Genomic DNA, 23,571 nt, shown 5'->3' on the forward strand with positions numbered 1-23,571 from the left:
ATAATGGATTTGACTTTTTTTGTCGGTCATATATTCCACCCTTCCGAATTCCCTTTATTCCTTTTCGAGGTATGACTTTTAGAAAAACTTTATCACCTACTTCAAACATCAAATTTTTCCGGCGTTTATCGGCGTAACTTTCTGACGATCCTGAGCTGTCTTCATATTGTGTTTAACAAGTCGAACCTTTTCTATTGCTTCTTGTATCATTTTACGGCCGTAAACTGAATTGGTCCTTAACCGATACATCTTTAATTTCGTTCATATCCCAATGTAGTGGAGATCGACATTTTCTTCCGTAAAGGGCTTCATAGGGTGCGCCATTTGAATAGTGGATTGGTAACAGTTGTTGTAGGCAAATTCAACGGGTGGTAAGTGTTTTACCCAAATTCCCTTGAAATCTAGTACACAAGTGCGTAGCATATCTTCCAAAATTCTGATTACTCTTTATGACTGACCATCCGTTTGCGTGTGAGCTGCAGAACTGAATTGTAGTTTTGTGCCTAAATGCTCTTGCAAGCTTTTCCATAATCTAGAAGTAAATTTTGGATCTCGATACGAGACAATACTTTGTGGAATACTATGTAATCTTACAATCTCTTTAATGTAAATTTCTGCAAGCTTTTCTACATTATACCGAGTTTTTACAGGTAGAAAATGCGCGGATTTCGTAAGCCTGTCTACTACTACCCATATACTATTATATTCTCCTTGTGCTATTGGTAGTCCGACTACAAAATCCATTGTAATTCGATCCCACTTCCAACCAGGAATTGGAAGTGGTTGTAACAATCATGCGGGTCGTTGGTGTTCCTCTTTTACTAGTTGACACATGAGGCACCTCCGAATGAAATTCGCTATATCATGCTTCATCCCGTGCCACCAGAATTTTCTTTTTAGATCCCGATACATCTTTGTTCGGCCCGAATGAACTGTATACTTGGTAGTATGAGCTTCTGCCAACACTCTCTCTTAAATTTTCTGGTACCCATATTCTTTTATTGAAGCATACTAAACCATTTTTGTCGATCCATAAGTTTGAATGTTTCCCTGTTGTTGCTTATTGCTTTTGTTATTGCGTCCACTTACTCTCCTTTTGTGCAATTTGAATTTCATTATAGAGTTCGCGGTAAATGCTTATCCCAGCTACTAACGTCTTGAGTGATATAGTTGTGTCGACTTTGGATTTAGAAGTTAATTGTTCTAGTTCTATTTTACTTGTGATTGCCGCAATCTTTCTTTTTCTGCTCAATGCATCTGCTACTACATTAGCTTTCCCTGGATGGTAGGAGATCGTACAATCATAATCTTCCAAAAATTCCATCCATCTTCTTTGTCTCAAATTTAACACCTTCTGACTAAATATATATTTAAGACTCTTATGATCCGTGAATATTTCAAAGGTAGCTCCATATAAATAATGCCGCCATTTCGATAACGCAAATATTATGGCGGCTAGCTCTAAATCGTGTGTAGGGTAATTTTGCTCATGGTTTTTAAGTTTTCTAGAAGCGTATGCGACCACCTTGTCGTTTTGCATTAACACACAACCTAGTTCTTCTTTAGAAGCGTCGGTAAACACTATAAATCCCTCAATCCCTTCGGGTAGTGCCAATACTGGAGCTGATGTCAATCTTTTCTTTAATTCCCTAAAGCTTTTATCACACGCTTTGTTCCAAACAAATGGTTTCCCATTTTGGGTTAATTTGGTGAGCGGGTTTGCTACTTTAGAAAAATCTAGAATAAATTTTCTATAGTATCCTGCTAATCCGAGAAAACTTCGAAGCTCGGTCACGTTCTCTGATCGTTTTCAATTTACTACCGCCTCTACCATATCCGAGTCCACCTCTATACCAGCTCCAGATATTATGTGTCCTAAGAAGGTCACTCTATTCTTCCAGAACCCACACTTACTGAATTTTGCATATAGTTGGTAATCTTTGAGGGTTTGTAGTACCATCCGTAAATGTTTTTCATGTTCTTCATCGGTTTTTGAGTATACCAATATATCATCAATGAAAATTACGACAAATTTATCTAGATAGGGACGAAAGACTCGATGCGTTAAATCTATGAAGGCGGATGGGGCATAAGTTAATCCAAAGGGCATGACTACGAATTCATAGTGTCCGTATCGTGTGTAAAATGCAGTTTTAGAAATATCAGTACTCCTCACCCTTAATTGATAGTATCCTTGTCGTAAGTCCAATTTTGAGTATACAACAGATCCTTGTAAGTTGTCGAATAATTCATCAATATGTGGCAAAGGATATTTATTTTTAACAGTCACCTTATTTAGTTCTCGGATAATTCATCAATATGTGGCAAAGGATATTTAAGAATATTAAGCAAAGGGAGAATCGAAAACGATTGATTAGGGGTTGTTAGAATAAATACGAATTTTGTGTTGGGAGATGAATCCCGACGCCCACTTCAAATATAGGGAGACGGCGTTCAGGATCGATAAGATAAACAAATTACTCGAAGAATTGGAGGATTTAAATCGGGGCAAATTGAAGAAGAAGAAGAAGAAAAGAAACTTGGAGGAGGTGGATCCGGATTCCCAGATCCGGGTCGAGATGAAGAACCGGATCGACAAGATACGCAGAATACTCGAAAAATTGAAGCGTTCAGAGGAGGAGGAAGATTCGGAGGAAGATTCAGAGGAGGAGGCGGCGGCGGCGGAGGCGGCGGCGGCGGAGGAGGATGATTCAGACTAAGATGAGGATTCAGATGAGAAGTTACGCCAGATTTCTGTGTGTTTCTCTCTCTACATATCTCTCTCTTATATTTATTTGTTATCTTGTTGTAATTATAATATCCTATTTTAAAATAAATTGTAGCCCAGCGTTGGAGATGAACAACTCATCTATAACATTGATGATTGTAAAACAGCGAAGCGTCTCAAAGAATATGCAAAAGTAGCACTAGGTTACTTCAACGTTACAGATGTACGTATGTTCTTTTTTTTCTTAATTTGATTTTGATTTTGTTTCTTTTCGGGGTTTCAATTGCTATATATAAACTTGTTTTGTTATGTCTATATGTTATGTCTGTGTGTGTATGTGTAGCGCATCATATACTATGTGGTGGACGTGATCAAAGCAAACAAACATCTCTCACCGAGTTGTAATTAGCTCACTGAAATATATTTTTTAGATCTTAAATGTTTTACATGTGTTTTTCGTATCTATCATCGTTTTATTTGACATGCAAGTGATTGTTTGTTGGGGGAAAAGTTTGCCGACTACATACTTCAACGAATTCAGGATATTAGTGAAGGGCCGTATATTGTTGTAATACAATTTGCAAAGACTGAGATTAAGAATGGTATTAATTTGTTCAATATTTCTCTTATGTATTTGGTTTAATGAATGTGAAGGACATTTATTACATTTCATGACTATCCTTATGTTTTCTTAGGTGACGTCCAGGTATCCAACCATCGGCATTCATCGCGTGTGCTTATAAATGAGGATATTCCTGCAATTAATGAATTCAAATCGAGGTTATACTTTTATCTTTAAATAAATAAATTACTTTGTTTTTACATTTATTTCGTTCATTACGATTTATTAGCATGTAGTTTTTATTTTAGTTTCATTTGGGAGTAAACCAAATAGTGGTCAAGTGATAAGTCATATGCCGTCGCAGTCTTCTTACTCGATGGAAGACGATTTCATACGTAAGACTATTAGAAAAAAATTGGACGAATTGAGTGAAACAAATGAGGTAATAACAATGTATTTGCTACATTATTTATTCATACATTTTCAATAAAATACAAATAGGAACCATTTATCAAATCTAATTATAACTATATTTAACTAACTATTGTTTATTTTCACATTATAGGATTTCCAACTCTCTTCATCACCATCACATGCAATCCTCAATGACCTGAAATACAGAGCATGTTGAAAGATACAAATCTCAGGTTGGGGTATCGGCCAAACATTATATGTCGTGTGTTCAAGATGAAGCTCGATAGTATGATGACATAAATTAAGAAAAGACGTATATTCGGACGTATTAGAGCAAGTAAGTATTTAATTAGATCTCAATTTATAATTATACATTTACTACATCCATAGGAATTAGAGATATGGATCATGTGTGAGTTTTAATATTTATTTACTCATTAACTAAATTAATACATATTGTTTAATATCATTTTTTTACAGTTCCTCTCCAAATGTGTGCACTATTGAATTTCAAAAACGGGGTCTACCGCATGCACATATTTTGTTGTGGTTGCATAATGATGACAAGCCCAAGACCTTAGAAGAAATTGACAAGATTATATGTGCTAAGATTCCTGACTAAGAAACCGACAAAAAGATGTACCAGTTGGTGGAGAAGTATATGATACATGGATCGTGTGATCAGGCGAATTTGAAATCTCCCAGTACGAAGGATCGAGTTTGCACAAAGCGATTTCCAAAGCCATTTGTGCAGCGAACTGAATCAGATGCAGATGGTTATACTGTGTACAGGAGAAGGGAAGATGGCAGAACGGTTATGAAGAAGAAGACTACTCTTGACAATGGGCTTGCAGTTCCGTACAATTGGGTATTATTGAGTAAATACAGATCTCACATTAATATAGAGCTATGCAACCAAAACATGTCAATCAAATACCTGTTCAAATACGTCAACAAGGGTCATGATCGAGTTACGGCGGCATTTTACGAAAGACGCAATACAGATGGCGGTGCTGAGATTCGTGACGAGATAAAGATGTACTACGACTGCATATATCTTTCGGCATGTGAGGCAATGTGGAGGTTGTTTAATTTTGATATTCATTACAGAGACCCATCTGCCAAGCAAACGATGTTCTTAGGGTGGTTAGAGCCGAACAAGAGTTATCCACATGCCAGGGACTTGAGGTACGGATATTTTCCACAGCAGTTGGTGTAAAAGAAGGATTCTTGCACTTGGGTGCCAAGAAAAAAAGGATTTTCTATTGGTAGGATTGCAAGGGGATTGTGAAACGGGGTCAGACTTCAAATTATTATAATCGACATTCACGTTCTGCATTGTAAACTTCTTTCCGGTAAAAATATCGGTGACATTGTGTTCATTCCTCGGATGACTTTAATACCATCTAACTCCGGACTGTCAATTAAATTTCAGAGAACACAGTTTCCGTTGATTGTTTCTTTTGCAATGACGATCAACAAAAGCCAAGGCCAAACTCTTTCGGATGTTGGTTTGTATCTTCCTCGGCCTGTCTTCAGCCATGGTCAACTATATGTTTCACTATCCAGAGTTAAGAGCAGAGGTGGCATTAAGATATTCATCAAGTGGGATTCGGGCGAACTCACCGATGTTACTAGAAATGTCGTATACAAGGAAGTATTTCATCGAATTTGAAGGTTGAAAATATTTTCATATTTATGAGTTCTTCATGTAATATGTCTTGGTTTTTATTTTTTTTAACACCTTACTCTTTGGCAGGTCTATCTTTCCTGTATGTTTTTCCCCGTGCGATTTTATTTTCAGTCATGTCCCTAGGATGCTCAGTGCAAATCTTATTATCTTTAAGATTTATGTTTGTCGATATACTAATATTTAATATTATTCTTATATTGTAACTATGAAGAATATGATACTTATAACATATTTTTAATATTGTTGGTCGATAACGTTTTGTACTTAAATTAATGAGCGTAATAATTGATATATGCGTAAATTTGTTTTACAGACATGTATTTTCAGTTGAAAATATGCCGCCCCGTGCATCGCACGGGTGAATACTAGTTGCTATATATAAACTTGTTTTGTTATGTCTATATGTTATGTCTGTGTGTGTATGTGTAGCGCACCATATACTATGTGGTGGACGTGATCAAAGCAAACAAACATCTCTCACCGGGTTGTGTATCGTTGTCTTTGACGTTTACCGCGACTAATCGGCTCCGAGAAGCCACAACATTCGAATCGAGGATTTCCTTCAAAGTCGGTCTAACTGAAGTAGAATTTATTCGAGTTGTCCCTACTTAGCTGCTGCTATATGCTATATGCTATAGGTAATTATTTTTTGTAATTTTTCGTTAGCCATATACATTTACGTATTCATGTTTTTTACAACTTCAAAATTTTGAATATTAAACAAAAGAGGCTTGTTTGAGTTGGTGAGATACTTTAACCTGGATATGCATTGATAACACCTCCAGATAAAACACATAAATATGGGTGACTGTTTTGATATTCGATATCTTTTGTATGTGAAAATACTTAGTGGAAATTGAGTTATAAAAAAAAAAAAAAAAAAAACTACCTGAATATTCAATCACAAATTGACACGTGACAATTACAAATAAAACCACCTAAAATCTTCAATTGATAATTAATTTGACGGCCATGGTTAAATTGATATCAAAATATTATCTCAAATATTAAATAAGTATTTGATAACTCAATTGAGCAAACAGCCCATGATGTAGGAAAACCGCCGAGCATAATTATTTGCTAAGTTTTCGGAACTAAATTTTTGTTTGATAATATATAATAGAAAATAAGAGTCTTATCACATATGCATCGTTTCGAAAATAAGAGTTCCAACAATCTCATCAAAAATACAAAATAAGCATACAAGAGTTCCAACTTAAGCTTAATTAATCTACTTACATCTTCAATTAATCAAGCTCTTCGTCGTACTACATTCCTTTTAGTACGTCGATTCATCTTATATTGAACACTAACAAAGAGACCAACAAACCATTTAGGCTTTCCATATCGAAAAATGAAATAACCGATAATAGTTCCAAATACTAACCCACATCCATATCCCAAAGCAACAGCTTGCCAAGTAAAACCATCGAGAAAATCGGACTCATCATCACCTTGCGGCAACACTGGAACCAAAGTTTGTTCATCGTCGCCTTTGCACTTTTTCGTCAATGGGAATCCGCATAATCCCGAGTTTCCCATGTACGAACTATTGTCAAATGTAGGAAATTGGCCAATACTAGACTGAGGTATCTGCCCGGCAAGATTGTTGAACGAAAGGTTAAATTTGGAAAGAAATGTTAACCTTGACAATTGCCACGGAATTCCCCCCACCAATTTATTTGAAGACATGTCCAATGACTCGAGTTCACTCATATTCCCCAGAGAGGGAGGTATACTCCCCGCGAGGCTATTACGAGACAAATTCAAGTACTTGAGAGAAGTTAGCTTTCCTATGGATTCAGGAATATTCCCCGAGAATCTATTGCCAGACAAGTCAATGGTTGTGAACGCTGTCAGGATTCTGACCAACGGAAGCTCCACTCCTTTAAGAACAAATGTCATCGATTGCTCATAATACGTAAACAAGTCTAATTTCGGTGTTGTACTATTATCCCCCAAATCTATCATGGCGATGAAATTCTCCAAATATCTGACGGGCAAAGCGCCGGCAAATTCGTTGTTGGATATATCGAAAACTTGCAAACTAAGAAACGGGACCTTACTATAACTCTTTGACGAAACCAAAAAGTCACCATGGAATCTATTAGACCTCAAGACGAGCACTCGAAGCTCGGGTAGAGTTTCCATCCAATAAGGAAACACGTCTCTTATTTGATTGTTTCCAACGTCGAAAACCGTCAATAGTTCACAATTTAGCAAGGATTTGGGTAACGTCCCTTCCAAATTATTACCATTGAAGTCGAGATACTCGAGAATGCTACCATTTGAAAAAGTTGAAGGAAAGAGGCCGCGGAAGTTATTTTGCTTTAGTTGCAATAGTATCAAAGACATGCTCGAGTTTCCTAAACAATGTGGGATCGAACCTTCCAAATTGTTGTGCGATATTTGGAGATATTGAAGGACTCGTAAGTTGCATAAATGCGTAATTGACCCTTCCAATTGGTTGTCGTGGAGTAATAAGAAAGCCAAATCTGTGGCATTACCAATGTTTGAAGGTATTGAACCCGATAGATTGTTGTTCGAAAGATCGATCGTTCTGATATCTCCTTGGAACATGTCCGATGGAATGTTACCTGAAAAAAATATAACAAGTGAGGCAATTAATTCAATAACATATAACTTTGCAAAAAATAAAGAAAAAATAAAAATTATAGCTCAATGTTATTGTTAAAAGCTTTATGATCACAAAACAAAATGATAATATGTGCTTATGTTAACTTTTGAAATATTGTTTAAGGGTTTTCTTTTTGCAAAAACTACCCGTTGGGTAGTCTCTAATTGCTAAAAAAATCCTTTGTTAAAAATATTTAGCAAGAACCCCTTATGAAAAATAGTCAAAGCAAAAAAGTCTAAAATACCCTCGAAATTCTTTTTGTTTCCTTTGTTGTTCTTTTTCTTTCTTTTTTTTAATATTTCTTTCGTAAGGGTAATTTGGCCGTTTCACAGAAGTCGATAACAAATTTCGAAATAAGGACCGGTGTGCTTTGAAAAACGTAATGTTATATTGGAGAGATGTAGTAAATCTTACCAGTTAAAGCATTGTCACGGAGGGCTAAACCCCAAAGCAACGTCGCATTCCCAATGTCTCTGGGCAATGCTCCAGTAAGTCTATTATTCGACATGTCTAAAACCAGTAAGTTATTTAGATGACGAATTTCTTCTGGAATAATACCTGAAATATTATAATATCCATTGAAAAATCATGTTACCAATTACACTATACAATTGGAAGGAATTCTTGTTACAAAACTTTTAATAATTCAAATAACTAAACTATATACATGGAGTGAATTATTTTTTCTAAACACGAGTACTAATTTATATAAAATATAAATCATAGGGGGGGTGTTTGCAAATAAAATAATATAGGGTAGATTTTTAACAATTCCACGAACACATGGGTACTTTTTGTAATAAATTACACCTTTTTTTTTTTTTTTTTTTTTTTGAAAAATGATAAACTACACAAAAACGATTAGTTTTTGCAGTGATTCTAGGCTTAACATTTGGTGTTGATGCTTCAATTGAGTGATTGATTTCGTTTCTTAACAAGTTTTCTTCTAGTTCGTGATTGGTAGATTATATAACATACATACACGGGAGCGAGTCCACCCTATGGCTAGAGTACGTAGATTTAAGCCAACCCTGAAATATATATCATATCCATATTTTTATTTAGCTACTCAATTTTTAGTATGTAGCTCATTCAAAAATCAAACTAATGCAATAGAATCCTAAAAAAAAAAAAAACTTTTATTTTTCTATTTTCTGATTTTGTCCTACCCTATGCAGAAAAAAGTCCTACATTGTTTCTGTTCTTTATTTTTTCTTCTTTTTCCTATTTTATGATTTTGTCCCATCTTATGCAAAACAAATCTTAAAAAAGAAAAAAATGTGGACGCCGTTCTCAAACCCCCAGAAAATTAAGTCCACCATATAACAAATTTCGGGACTCGCGCCACTTGACATACACACATAAAAAAATAAATATAGAACACGAGTAACCCAAAAGCAATATGAAATTAAAAATGGCTACGGAATTTCTAATTAATCCATAAAAACCCCAAAAAGAAAAAATGAAAAAAAAAAACATGCAAGTTAAAAGGAAGCATACATAATAAGCCTTACATACCTCTTAAGGAGTTGTCGCCAAGGTATAACGTCTGAAGCATTGTCAAATTCCCGATAGTCGTCGGCAAAGGTCCACTCAGCGTATTCGAAAAAAGCCACAAGTTTTGAAGTCGAGAACAGCGACCAATAGTTGTTGGTATTTCCCCACGAATCGTGTTCCCAGATAGACGAACCGTACTTAGATTTTCACTACACATTTCAATAGACAAACTTCCAGACAAATTATTATATGATATGTCAATATATTCCAACGAAGATATGTTGAAAATGTTTGAAGGTAACGGCCCCGTCAACTTGTTATTTTCCATCCACAGTTCCTTCAATTTATTAAGATGCCCTATTTCTTCTGGAATAGTACCTGCATATATATATATATATCGTCATTATAAATCCATGAATAGTTGATATCGAATTTTCCATAAAAAATAGAATGAATTTCGTGTGCTTTAGTCAAATAAATTAAACTAAAATTATATATATATATATATATATATATATATATATATATATATATATATATATATATATATTAAAATTATTTCATTCAGTACCCGTGTTATATCGAATTGTTAGAAAACTTCCTGTGTTATTTTATTGCTAAAATTCCTATATAATGGAGGGTTAACTGCATAAAATCACAATGTATTAAGAAAAATTTGCACCAAATCCCCCTGTATTATTTTTATTGAGTAGAATCTCCCTGTGTTTTATTTTATTTTGCATGAAATTATCTATTCCTTTAATAATTAACATCGTTAACTATTGAAGGGATTTAATGCAAGTCTTTCGTAAGACAAGAGGGCTTGGTGCATGATTTTTACAACAAAAGTGGAATTTATGCAAAAAAAAATATTTATTTATTTGAAATTTAAATTATTAACTTTTTTTCCACGCGCCGGTGACGGCAAAATTACTGTAAGCACAATAATATTATTGCCAACCATATCAATATTATTTTATTTTTTTGGCTTTTTTATTTTGTTTGATTTGTTGACCGGTCAATGTAATAATGTTACTGCCTACTATTGTAATATTACTGTGGTTGACAATAAAATTACTGTAAACACAACAATATTACTGTGGTTGACAGTAATATGTTACAGTAACATTACTGTCAACGAGAATAATATTAGTTTTTTTGCCTTTTTATTATGTTTTGCCTTTGTAGACCTGTCAACATAATAATATTACTGTATTACACAATAATTTATTATGCAAAATAGTGATTTTGTTGTGTTAATATTAATGTGCTAGATAGTAATATAGCAATGTAACTGTGTTAAACAGTAATATAATATTACTCAGTAATATTACTGTTTTAATTTTACGAGGGCAAAAAATGTTCATGAAAAAAAATTTTAAAAAAGGGAGAAAAAAAAAAGTAAAAAGAAAGAAAAAAAAAAAGTTAACGTCGGAGACCGACGGTCAATGGCGGTGACGGTCAAAATTGGAGTCAAAATTGAATTATTGGTCAAAAATGAATAACTGGTGGAATTTGAGGTCAACTTGGGGTTAAATTGGTTTAAAGGGATAAAATTGGAACATATTAAAATGTGAGGGGTATTTTAGTTTACACACCTTTAGACTTTGTGTGGAGTGTTTTGTAAAAAAGTTTTTGGTCTGGTCCTCTTTATGAATATGTAATCTATGATGGGCTATATATATATATAAGAACAGGATCGTACTTAATATATCAATAGTATCATGTTGGATCTTTTAATACACAGATAGGATATTATTGAGGACATCCAAAGTCCATAAGTTAACCTGAAAAAAGCTTAACGCCAAAAAACGCATGCGCCTGGAATCGGCATAACGGCAACTAGGCAAGCCCACATGGTTAACTTATGAATATCACTAGAAACCTCATACCTTCTGGTCAAACCAAACTCTACCTTTGATATCGTAAGTAAAATAAATCTTACATTTCACAAATGCACATGACAGTAAAGTAACGTTAAGTCAAGCCATGATTTAATACAGGAAACCTAGCCGGCCATTGAGGCGGCGATCATTTGAAATAAAAATAAAAGACTGAAGATGAAAGCAAGAGTACCTTAAAGAACATCAAGAACTTCAAACCAACTACTATTCCACACGATAATTATACAAGAGAGGAATTAAAAAAAAAAAAAGAGAGAGAGAGAGAGTCTAGTCCATTCTCTCTAAAGGAGTTGGAAACTCCAACTATAAATAGAAAAGAGAAAGAGCCGGACATCAGCCCCGGATTTCAAAAAGATAAAAAAATGTGAATAGTAAAAAGTGTGAATAGTGTTTTTACTATTCATGAACAGTGCTTGGTCTGCTGGTGTAAGCAATGACGAAATTTAATTTGTCAGATACTGTAGATGCATCTTGCTGAAATGCTCTAAGATAAAATCTTCCTTAAATCGCCATTAAAGAAGCTTGTTTCTTCAGAAGTCTTAGAGTTTTCTTAAAATCTTTTGAGGACTGGACAACAAGATTGTTTCTCTGCCTAATTTCTTCCCCAATTAGAATAAAATTTTTAAGGGCCGTAATCTTCTTTCTAAGAATCTTGAGATAACTTTTACCTGTGATCTCGTTAGATTTTTCATCGAACCTAACATGAAAAGGAACTTCCCAGATGTTCCAATCTGGTGATGAACTGAAGCGTAGATAAATCTCCCAGTCTTCTATTAATCTTTTCCTTCCTTTACTTTCTCTTTAAGAGAGGATTTGAGCAAATCAAAACTTTCTTGTAAAGAAAAATCTTGATAATCTTCGTTAGGATCCTGAGCATCTTGGAGGTCAGTAACAGAACTCATAGAAGCATCTGATTTTGAATCAGAAAAGTCAATATCATTGAACAAGTCCTTCTTAATGTGGTTCATATAAAGATCCATATTTTTTTCTTTTGAGAAAATGTCAAAATACTGCTTGGAGAACTCAGAGAACGAAGGAAGACTATATGAAGTCTTCTTAGCAGAGATCTTCTTATGATCTTCCATTTTGGATTTAATCCTACGAATATTTTCCTGTAAAGGTGACTCATTGGAGCCAGGAGTAATAACATTTAGATTATTCCAAAACCTAGTAGTATGAATTCTCCATAAACACGGCGTACCATTGGTCGTGAACCCGAATTGTGGTTTCCATTTCCAAACCCATGGAATTCCGGAATCAACAAAAAACATACAAATAGTTTTACTACTTGTATTGTGAGTTTTAAAAGAAGGAAAACTAATAGAGTATTTTTCTAAGAGAGATTTAATCTCTTCTGGCAAAATGTCTGCCATTGCACCAAAAATTTCCCACCAAGAGAAAAGCCAATTTGGAATTTGATTCCTACTGATATTATCGCAAATTTTTATAAGCCATATGTGAGAATGCTTAGGATTCTGATATAAAAGAGTTTTATAAAAACTACGTAGGTAATCCCAAGTCCCCCTGGTCTTGTACTGCCTTCTATGTTAATAAACATTCGGACTAAGAACGAGGAGTTCCCAGATTGGTTATTAACTACAAACCTCTTAATAAAATTCTTAAATAGATTAGACACCCTATCCCTAATAAAAAGGATCTTCTTGACAGACTAGTCAATGCTCTTATATTTTCAAAATTTGATTTAAAATCAGGATTTTGGCAAATACAAATTGATCAGACTGAAAGGTATAAAACTGCATTCAATGTCCCTTTCGGTCATTATGAATGGAATGTCATGCCTTTTGGCCTTAAGAATGCTCCTTCTGAGTTTCAACAAATTATGAATGATATCTTCTATCGGTATAGCGATTTTATCATTGTTTATATTGATGATATTTTGATTTTCTCTAAAGACATTGAGATGCATTTTAAACATCTTGATATGTTTAAAAACTTAATCATAAAAAATGGTTTAGTTATTTCAAAACCTAAAATGGTTCTTTTTCAGACAAAGATAAATTTCTTAGGTCATACTATTGATAAAGGAAACATCATCCCCATTCAAAGAAGTATTGAGCTTGGAAATAAATTTCCTGATATTATTACAGATAAACCTCAGTTACAAAGATTTTTAGGAAGTCTTAATTATGTTTCTTCTTATATTAAAAATCTTGCTAACGATTCTGCTATTTTATATGATAGGCTTAAAAAGAATCTTTCTCCTTGGAGTGATAATCACACTAAGGATGTTATTAATATTAAGGAGAAAGTTAAAAACATCCCGTGTCTTATGCTTGCTAACCCTTTGTGGGAAAAATACGTTGAAACTGATGCCTCAGATTTGGGGTATGGGGGTATTTTAAAACAAATCAACCCTGATAATAAGATTGAATACATCATTCGATTTTATTCCGGTAAATGGAATAATGCTCAAAAAAATTATTCTACTACAGCTAAAGAAATTCTTGGTATTGTTAAATGCGTCCTTAAATTTCAGGATGATGTATACAATCAAAAGTTTACCATTAAAACTGATTGTAAAGCAGCTATTTTTATGCTCTTTAAAGATTTTGAACATAATGTCTCTAAATAAATGTTTTCCCGATGGCAATCTCATCTTGCTTACTTTGATTTTAACATTGTTTATAAACAAGGGAAAGATAATCATCTTCCAGACTTTTTAACTCGTGAATATATTTCTTCATGACAGAAATGAGCTATTCTGGAAGAAACCCTTTTTCCTCTCAAAGAGGAAGGGGAGGCAGAGGTTTCACTATTATTCAGCAAGGGAAGAAATCCCTTTACAGCCAGAATATTTCCGGTGTTAGTTCTTCTTCAAAAGGAGACGAGGTCCAAAAGGAGTTCCAGGAATTCCTCAGACAAAGAGGAAAGAATATACCGATGGAGGACAATTCCTCAAAGTCAGAAGAGGAAGAATCATACTCTTTAGTTGCTCAGAAAGAATACAAATTCTTTGACTCCCCTAAGAAAGAGTTAATTTTAGTCATGGAAGATGACGATGAGACGTTCAAAGAGTCCCCATGGATTCTTATGGATAAGTACCTCCCGGCAAATTGTTGGAAGGTCGAGACTTACAAAACGAGAGGATTCTATGAGAATATCCTCACCAGCCTGGGAAGTGTTGATATTCAACACTATCCTCCTAAGAATAAGGTTATTAACTACTCCAAGTTTGTTATCAAGAAGATCATCTCCATCCAAGAATGGGGTACTTCTCCTTTTGCTGAGAAAAGCATTACTAATGAGGTTACTAGGTCAGTCTACCAGTACAATTATTGGGATTACCTACATAGTTTTTATAAAACTCTTTTATATCGGAATCCTAAGCATTAGCACACATGGCTTATAAAAATTTGTGATAATATCAGTGGGAATCAAATTCCGAATTGGCTTTTCTCTTGGTGGGAAATTTTTGGTGCAATGGCAGACATTTTGCCAGAAGAGATTAAATCTCTCTTAGAAGAATACTCTATTAGTTTTTCTTCTTTTAAAACTCACAATACAAGTAGTAAAACTATTTGTATGTTTTTTGTTGATTCCGGAATTCCATGGGTTTGGAAATGGAAACCACAATTCGGGTTCACGACCAATGGTACGCCGTGTTTATGGAGAATTCATACTACTAGGTTTTGGAATAATCTAAATGTTATTACTCCTGGCTCCAATGAGTCACCTTTACAGGAAAATATTCGTAGGATTAAATCCAAAATGGAAGATCATAAGAAGATCTCTGCTAAGAAGACTTCATATAGTCTTCCTTCGTTCTCTGAGTTCTCCAAGCAGTATTTTGACATTTTCTCAAAAGAAAAAATTATGGATCTTTATATGGACCACATTAAGAAGGACTTGTTCAATGATATTGACTTTTCTGATTCAAAATCAGATGCTTCTATGAGTTCTATTACTGACCTCCAAGATGCTCAGGATCCTAACGAAGATTATCAAGATCTTTCTTTACAAGAAAGTTTTGATTTGCTCAAATCCTCTCTTAAAGAGAAAGTAAAGGAAGGAAAAGATTAATGGAAGACTGGGAGATTTATCTCGTACGCTTCAGTTCATCACCAGATTGGAACATCTGGGAAGTTCCTTTTCATGTTAGGTTCGATGAAAAATCTAACGAGACCACAGGTAAAAATTATCTCAAGATTCTTAGAAAGAAGATTACGGCCCTTGAAAATTTTATTCTAATTGGGGAAGAAATTAGGCAGAGAAACAATCTTGTTGTCCAGTCCTTAAAAGATTTTAAGAAAACTCTAAGACTTCTGAAGAAACAAGCTTCTTTAATGGCGATTTAAGGAAGATTTTATCTTAGAGCATTTCAGCAATATGCATCTACAGTATCCGACAAATTAAATTTCGTCATTGCTTACACCAGCAGACCAAGCACTGTTCATGAATAGTAAAACACTATTCACACTTTTTACTATTCACATTTTTTTATCTTTTTGAAATCCGGGGCTGATGTCCGGCTCTTTCTCTTTTCTATTTATAGTTGGAGTTTCCAACTCCTTTAGGGAGAAGGGACTAGACTCTCTCTCTCTTTTTTTTTTTTTAATTCCTCTCTTGTATAATTATCGTGTGGAATAGTAGTTGGTTTGAACTTCTTGGTGTTCTTTAAGGTACTCTTACTTTCATCTTCAGTCTTTTATTTTTATTTCAAATGATCGCCGCCTCAATGGCCGGCTAGGTTTCCTGTATTAAATCATGGCTTGACTTAACGTTACTTTACTATCATGTGCATTTGTGAAATGTAAGATTTATTTTACTTAAGATATCAAAGGTAGAGTTTGGTTTGACCAGAAGGTATGAGGTTTCCAGTGATATTCATAAGTTAACCATGTGGGCTTGCCTAGTTGCCGTTATGCTGATTCCAGGCGCAGGCGATTTTGGGCGTTAAGCTTTTTTCAGGTTAACTTATGGACTTTGGATGTCCTCAGTAATATCCTATCTGTGTTTCTAAAAGATCCAACAGGATACTATTGATATATTAAGTACGATCTTGTTCATATATATATATATATATATATATACATATATATATATATATATATATATATATATATATATATATATATATATATATTATTGCAGTCAGTACTAGCAAAATTCTGTTAATTTAGTGAAATATTAAATTATCGAACTAACAATTTAGTGCACCAGTCAGAATCAGAAAAAATGTTATTTAAGTGAAATTATTAATAATTTATCGAGGTTCTACCATATTGAGTATATTGCATTTAGTACCCATGCTGTATCAAATGGTTAAAACTTAAAAACTTCTCATATCATTTTATTGGCAAAGACTCCTAAACAATGCATGGTTCTTAGGAGATATATCATGCAGTTTTACTTCATCGATTTACAGATAATATATCACACGCACTCATATATATAAATATGCTTAGTAGATAATTATTTATGTAGATCTATAGTTTAAAACTATACAGTGAATATATGTAGGATTTCATAAGCCCTAGTGCACCATCCCCTAAACATTTTCTTCATACCCCATAATTTTTGGCGCACAATCTCTTTCTCTCTCCTCTCTCTCTCCTTCTACCTACCACCACTCACCACCCACCACCTAGGCCCACGATAAAATAATATAGGGTAAATTACAACCAACTCCTTAAGATAAAGTTAATTTACGAAAAATCCTCTAATGTTTGGATAATTATAATTATCCCTCAACTATGAATCTCTTTACAAGTCCATCACTATGGTGTCAAATTCAACATAATCTTCTTGTTTCACTAGTAAAAAAAATGTTTTGTACTACGAAATTGTTTGCTACGGTAAAAAACCGTAATAAAAGGTACTTTTTACTACGGAATAGTTTTGAAGTCGTAGTAAATACTAGGATTTACCGTAGCAAAAAAGTATGTGGTACGGCTATTTACTGTAACAAAGTTTTTGTCACGCCCGTATATGCTACGGGGCAAATTCGTAGCAAAAGCCTTTTTACTACAAATTTGATACTTTTTGCTACGCTTAATGGTCGTAGTAAAAAGTCATTTTTCTACTAGTGTTTTGTGCACAGATTGCAGTTTCAGGTGCACCACAATCTGATATATACAAGCCAAAAAACACATCTTATGATCATCTTGCTTCAAAATGTAGAGGTCGAATGGGATAAAACGGATACAAACTTGAGAATATTCCATATAATCTAAAAGATTCCACTAAATTTGACACCGTAAGGGTGAATGTGTAAGAAAAATCACAATTGATGGACGTGATTACAATTACCCAAACATGATGTGAATTTTTGTAATTTGACCATATCTCAGAGTTCAAGGGCGCCGTAATTTACCCAATAATAAAATGTATATAATTTATCAAAACTGCAGACTGAAAATTAAAATATATATCCATATATATATATATATATATATATATATATATATATATATATATATATATATATATATATATATATAGATATATAGTTTACCAGTTAAGTTGTTGAAACCAATATCCAACCGTTGAAGCCGAGTCATGTTCCCAATCCCCGTCGGCAAATTCCCAACAAACCCATTCTTGTACAATGACAAAACCTCAACCATCGAACACCGCTCCAAACTCGTCGGTATTTCTCCGGAAAAACTATTATACGACACATCAAACTCTTTCAATCGGCTCCCAACATTATTACCATCGTACGGCCGAGTACCGCACATATCCGTCGGCAAACTTCCCGACAAACTATTATTCGTCAGCCAAACAATCTCCAACAAAGGCATGCCGTTGAAAAGAGACAGAGGAATAGGGCCATGGAAAAGATTATTCATCATCTTCAAATTCACCAGAAACGAAAGATTTCCGATTTCGGGTGGGATCGTGCCCGAAAGACCCATGTCCGAAAGATCCAACTCGGTAACTCGGTTACTTTGACCGCAGCTGACTCCGATCCAACTGCAGACAGAGGTTTTTGTTGTCCAATTATATTTTAGGCTATTGTAAGGATCTGAAGTGATATGGGATTTTAATGTAAGAAGCGAAGATCGATCGTTGTTGATCGTGTTGCCGGGTTTCGATTTGGCTAAGGTTGTATTGCCCATTATCATCAGACAATAATGAACCAGCATGAAAAATGCAAGTGTGGAAAATTGGCCTGAACTTTTCATGACTGATAAAATTGACGTGAAGTGTTAAATGTTAGGTGTGTGTGTGTGTGTTTTTTTAAAGAGTTAGTGTGGGAAGGGAATATATGCAAATTATTCGCAACTCAAGTCAATGGCAAAGACCATAAATTTAAGTCCAATTAAGTAACATTTTTTATGTCTCCACACTCAAAAACGAGGAAGTTTCTAATTCAAATGAAAACAAATTTCATTTGTAGGTAAATAACACTTAACTCCCCGGTTGTTACAAGATTTTGCAGATGATCTCTTTGTGCTCGTAATATCAGTTTATAGGGAGTAACTTACGTTGGTTTTTCCGTCAGACTTAACTACGTATGTCAAACTTCAAGGGTGTCATCTGCAAAAATGAAAGCGGTCATCTGCAAAAAAAAAAAAAAAAAGACTTTAATGTTTGACACAAGCGGTTAAGTTGACGGAAAAACTAACAAAAGTTATCCCAATCTACCATAAAAGAATTATATGCTGATAATTCAAGCACAAAAGAATCATTTACAAAAGTTTGTAACCGGACAGGGTTAATATTTACTTTAAGTCCGCCTCCAATTGCTTGCTAGTAACGGGTCCTACAATTTCTTTAATTTGGACTAGTTTATTGCTTTATTGCACATGGGCGGCTGTGATTCTTATCTTCTTTAGTTTCATTTTATGACTATGACATAGCAATTAAACTACTGTGGAAGAAGGGGTTTACTGTTAATTTCGTACAATAATTATATACACAAACATGTATATGTGTATTAAGTGAATTGTTATTTGAACTTTTTATCAATGATTAAAAATGACCCAATGTAGCATATAATCTGGAAAGAAGGTTACCGAGATTTTCCCTATGTTTTTATATTTTTGTAATGAAGGAACCCGCAACCAGCTATATAAGTGCACTAGGTAAACTTATACTCTCGTATAATAAATAGTTTGCAAAACATAATAGAGACATAAACCACATTAGGCTAATCATGTGTGACAAACTCCATCTAATGTTGTTGGCAAGGAGATTCGAACTATGGTCAATTGTCACAGACTCACTTGATTCAACAGCTTGATTGTCTCTTCCGGGATCAAATTTGCCTTTATTAATGTTATTAAAGGGTGGTTTTGTCAGAAAAGGGTGGCGAATTGGGACTGTTTATGCAATATTTAATGTAGCTAATGATGAAGGAAGCGAGAATGCTGTCATTATTGAATTAGGGGTTTAAATTTTCAATTTCAACTATATTACTTGTATACTATGTAGCACAGAAACGGAAATGTGGACGGGGAAAATAGGGAAACAGACATGGCAAAATTTTGTTTTCCAAGAAGTTGGATACGGGAATGTGGGGGAAACGCGTAAATAATAAAAATATAGGGGTGCACTGATAATTTAAAAAAAATATTATAATGTTTAATATCATTCCACAAATTACATTCGAGGCATATAAATTTATTTTAGTATGGAATTAACCTCTACAAAAATATTAAAACACCACAAGAAGTGGAAATGAGACATAATATTTAAGATTTTTTAAACGTATGCAATTCGGAGTTTTTATTTAAAATGAAATTTGGATTTATTTTGTTTGGAAACGCATTTTCAATTGTTCATTATTATCATAAACATCCCCAGAATGTTTCCGACAGTGGTCATGAATTTCAGTAGAGGGATAAACCCAAATTTAAATCCCATATTTGGGATAACCCCTTAAAATGCAGAATACCTAAAGTACCCCAATTTAGTGTCTTGTTGGATTTTTTTATTTGTTTTATATTTTTAATTTCTATGTTTTATTTCTATTTTCAGTTTTTCTTTTTAAATTTGTTTTTTCTAAAAAAAATCGTCTTTTTAGTTTTGATTTTTTTTATCTTTTTTAATTTTTTTTTTCAGTGCGTTAAGCAAAATTAAAAATCCCCTACAAACTTATTGAAATCTACTATATAATTAACATAATTTACTATGCTATTTTTTTAATTCCGTTTTCAGTTTTTTTTTAAATTATTTTTTTTCCCAGCAAGTTTACCAAAAAACGAAATCCACTACACATTCGTAAAAAAATATCGACATTTGCTATAAAATTTAACGTAAATCCACTTTTCATTGTCAGTGTGTAAATTTGAAATCGACTCCATTATTCATTATTTGGTGCTTGAGAATTCGAACTACACTCTGTCCTCTCTAACTGAATTCACTATTCACTATGGCTTGAGATTTTGAAATCCATCTATACATAATGTAATCCACTATTCACTGTTGCTTGAGAGTTCGAAATCCACTATTCACTGTCACGTGAGAAGTATAAATCAACTATTCATTGTAAGCGCAGTCGACCCCCAATCTTCTATTGCCCGCGCCTGCATCTGCTATATTTGTTTTCAATAACGGTGGCGGCTCTAAATCAGATATGGAACACCGTTTAACCAATCATTTCGATCGGTCTTAAGCAAAGCCAGATCCCAAAATTTATAAAATCAAAATTTGATAGAAAATATGGTAATCACAATTGATTACAATTGTTAAAAAAAAAAAAAAAAAAAAAAAAAAAAACAACTGAAACTAAAGATCAGATGATATATGTTGAGCAATATGCAAATTCAAGGGCTTGAGTCTTGACTATATTTCTACATGCCGGTTGGTCAAATTTGTCCTCTTCCTTTTTTTTTCTTTTTGCCTTCAAAAACAATAATACCAATGTATTTCTTATAAATTGAATTAGAGTAATAACAAAGTTAAATACATTTTGCACTCCTGAGTCTATATAATACTTACCTCTTTAAAGTATTATTTGTAATACTTAACCCCTCAACACCAATTATTTTATATTTTAAATTTAAAACATAACCATCTAATAATTATTGGATCATAAAAAAATGAAAAGTAACTAAAAGTAAATCATTGAAAAAAAATAAGAAGCAATATATATTGTATAATAATGCATGAAAATAAATTTTAAGAAATTAATGAACTAAAATAAATTTAAATACTTAAGATTACTAGTAGTTATGTATTTTGATTTCTTGAAATTTATCGATATATATGAATATATTCGATTAATTGGTCCAAATAACACTTAGATGTTATTTATTAAATATGTACCCAACACAACACAAGGCAATATTTTTAAGGGCAAATGACAAAAAGGCCCATCACATGGGACTTAAATGCATTTTGGTAAAAAAAAAAACAGTCTCTCAATTAAGCCCATCTCCATGTCTTTAGTCTAAAATACCCTCAATAATATAATTCTTATCAATTCCACCCATTATGCTCTAACTTCCTTAATATTACACATTGACCCCGGATTTAAACAAATATACCACAATAACCCCCAAAACATTTTTTTTTTTCAGAAAATAATTTTTTTTCTGAAATGTTTTTTTTCCGACCAGATCCCGGCGTTGACTTTTTTTTTTTTTTTTTTTTGAATTTTTTTTTTCCTGAAATTTTTTTCCGGCCGGTCAACCACCGTTGACCGCCGGTCTCCGGCGTTGACTTTTTTTTTTCAATTGTTTTTCTTAGAATTAAAATATTACGACTAAATTTTTTTTTTTCAATTGTTTTTCTCCGGAGACAGTAATTTAGTAATTTTCTTAGACAATTGAATTAAAATAAATTGACTAAATTACTGTCTGTTCGGAAACATTAACAGTTAAATTACTGCCGGAGACAGTTAAATAACTGCCGGAGACAGTAATTTAGCAACGAAAACAGTAATATTAATTAAAAATATTTTTTTTAAGAATAAAAAAGTCAATTAACAGTTAAATTACTGTCTCCTACAGTTAAATAACTGTTGGAGACAGTAATTTAGCAACGAATACAGTAATATTAATTAAAATATTTTTGAAGAAAAAAAAAAAAACAAAAGAGTCAATTAACAGTTAAATTACTGTCTCCGACAGTTAAATAACTGCCGGAGACAGTAATTTAGCAGGCAAGACAGTAATATTAATTAAAATATTATTTTTAAGAAAAAACAAAAAAAAAAAAAAAAAAGTCAACGCCGGAGACTCGGCGGTCAACGGCAGTTGACCGGCCGGAAAAAAAATTAAGGAAAAAAAATTTCAAAAAAAAAAAAAAAAGTCAACGCCGGTCAACGGCGGCGACCGGCGGTCTCCGGTGGTGGTGGGTCAAAATTGAAATTAGGGTTAAAATTGGTTAATTGATGATATTGGGCTAAATTGGGGTGTAAATCATGAAATTGGAGTTAAATTGGGTTTCAATGAATTTCAATGAATTGGTGGTAATCTATATATAATATAAAAAGAGGATTTATGCCCTCAATGATTGACATGTGGCAAATGATGATGTCATTTGTCAAAATTGCTTAGTTGGAGTTCAATTGATGAGGTGGATTCTTCAATTGATTAGGTGGCATTTTTATTTATGGATGTTTTTAAGTTTTTTCCTATTTTACATTTACACAATCATTAAATAATTACCACATGTATATATATTATTTCCAAAGTTAATATTTTATAAATTCGAAATAAAAAAATCTTATTTATATTTTCAGTATTTCAAAATATATTTATTGAAAAAAATTCATGAAACTCAATTTTTTTACGAATATTCAAATAATTTTCATAATTTTTTTTAAAAATACTAAAATATTAAAATAAAGGAATGTGTTGTTGTTGTTGTGTTTTTTTTTTTTTTTGTTTTTTTTTAAACTTTTAATATTTTAGAATATTCGAATATCCATTCCATTAAAAATAATAATAAAAAAATGTTTTATTTTTTAATTGAACTATTTAATAAATATACAATATTTTTTGTATATAATTTTTATTATACCATATTTCAAATTAAAAATAATTATACTATTTAATAAATATGCAATATTTTGAAATTTGAAAATTTAATAATTTAAATGCAGTATATTTTAACAATTTAAAGCATATTTGTTGTTTTCTAAATTTTTTGTGATCTCCAGCCCGCAATTGTTAGGACAAGAAATTGTTTTCTAAATGCAGTAGTTTTAAAGTATATTTC

At 33.0% G+C, this 23,571-nt stretch overlaps 1 protein-coding gene and 1 long non-coding RNA gene across 3 annotated transcripts; one reads left to right on the forward strand and one right to left on the reverse strand.

Annotated features, from left to right (window-relative positions):
* Nucleotides 1-1,818: 1,818 nt before the first annotated feature.
* Nucleotides 1,819-6,503, forward strand: LOC148770287 (uncharacterized). 2 transcript variants are annotated; one of them, XR_016031878.1, is made up of 3 exons: nt 1,819-2,756; nt 2,844-2,951; nt 3,072-3,878. It is a non-coding gene; the product is annotated as an uncharacterized LOC148770287 (long non-coding RNA). The 2 variants fall into 2 exon arrangements; XR_016031877.1 differs by lacking the exon at nt 3,072-3,878 and adding an exon at nt 5,827-6,503 and having other exon boundaries at nt 1,826-2,756.
* On the reverse strand, nt 6,483-18,690 carry LOC105957323 (uncharacterized). Its single transcript, XM_012981253.2, has 4 exons — nt 17,912-18,690; nt 9,554-9,910; nt 8,450-8,593; nt 6,483-7,994 (listed from the first exon to the last, which is right to left on the reverse strand). Exons 1-4 carry the CDS (start codon nt 18,582-18,584, stop codon nt 6,649-6,651), a joined length of 2,520 nt encoding a protein of 839 aa, XP_012836707.2. The 5' UTR covers nt 18,585-18,690; the 3' UTR covers nt 6,483-6,648.
* Nucleotides 18,691-23,571: the final 4,881 nt, after the last annotated feature.

The sequence above is a fragment of the Erythranthe guttata genome, chromosome 6 (assembly GCF_056151865.1).
Source record: "Erythranthe guttata isolate IM_541 chromosome 6, IM_541, whole genome shotgun sequence".
Lineage (NCBI taxonomy): Eukaryota > Viridiplantae > Streptophyta > Magnoliopsida > Lamiales > Phrymaceae > Erythranthe > Erythranthe guttata.

Excerpts from the sequence above, each read along its gene's own strand:
- LOC105957323 (XM_012981253.2), bottom strand. The coding sequence starts at position 18,584 with ATGAAAAGTTCAGGCCAATTTTCCACACTTGCATTTTTCATGCTGGTT. Across the intron at positions 9,911-17,911 it reads TGGTTTCAACAACTTAACTG|GTACTATTCCAGAAGAAATA; the intron begins GTAAACTATATA and ends ATATATATGCAG. Across the intron at positions 8,594-9,553 it reads TGGCGACAACTCCTTAAGAG|GTATTATTCCAGAAGAAATT; the intron begins GTATGTAAGGCT and ends ATAATATTTCAG.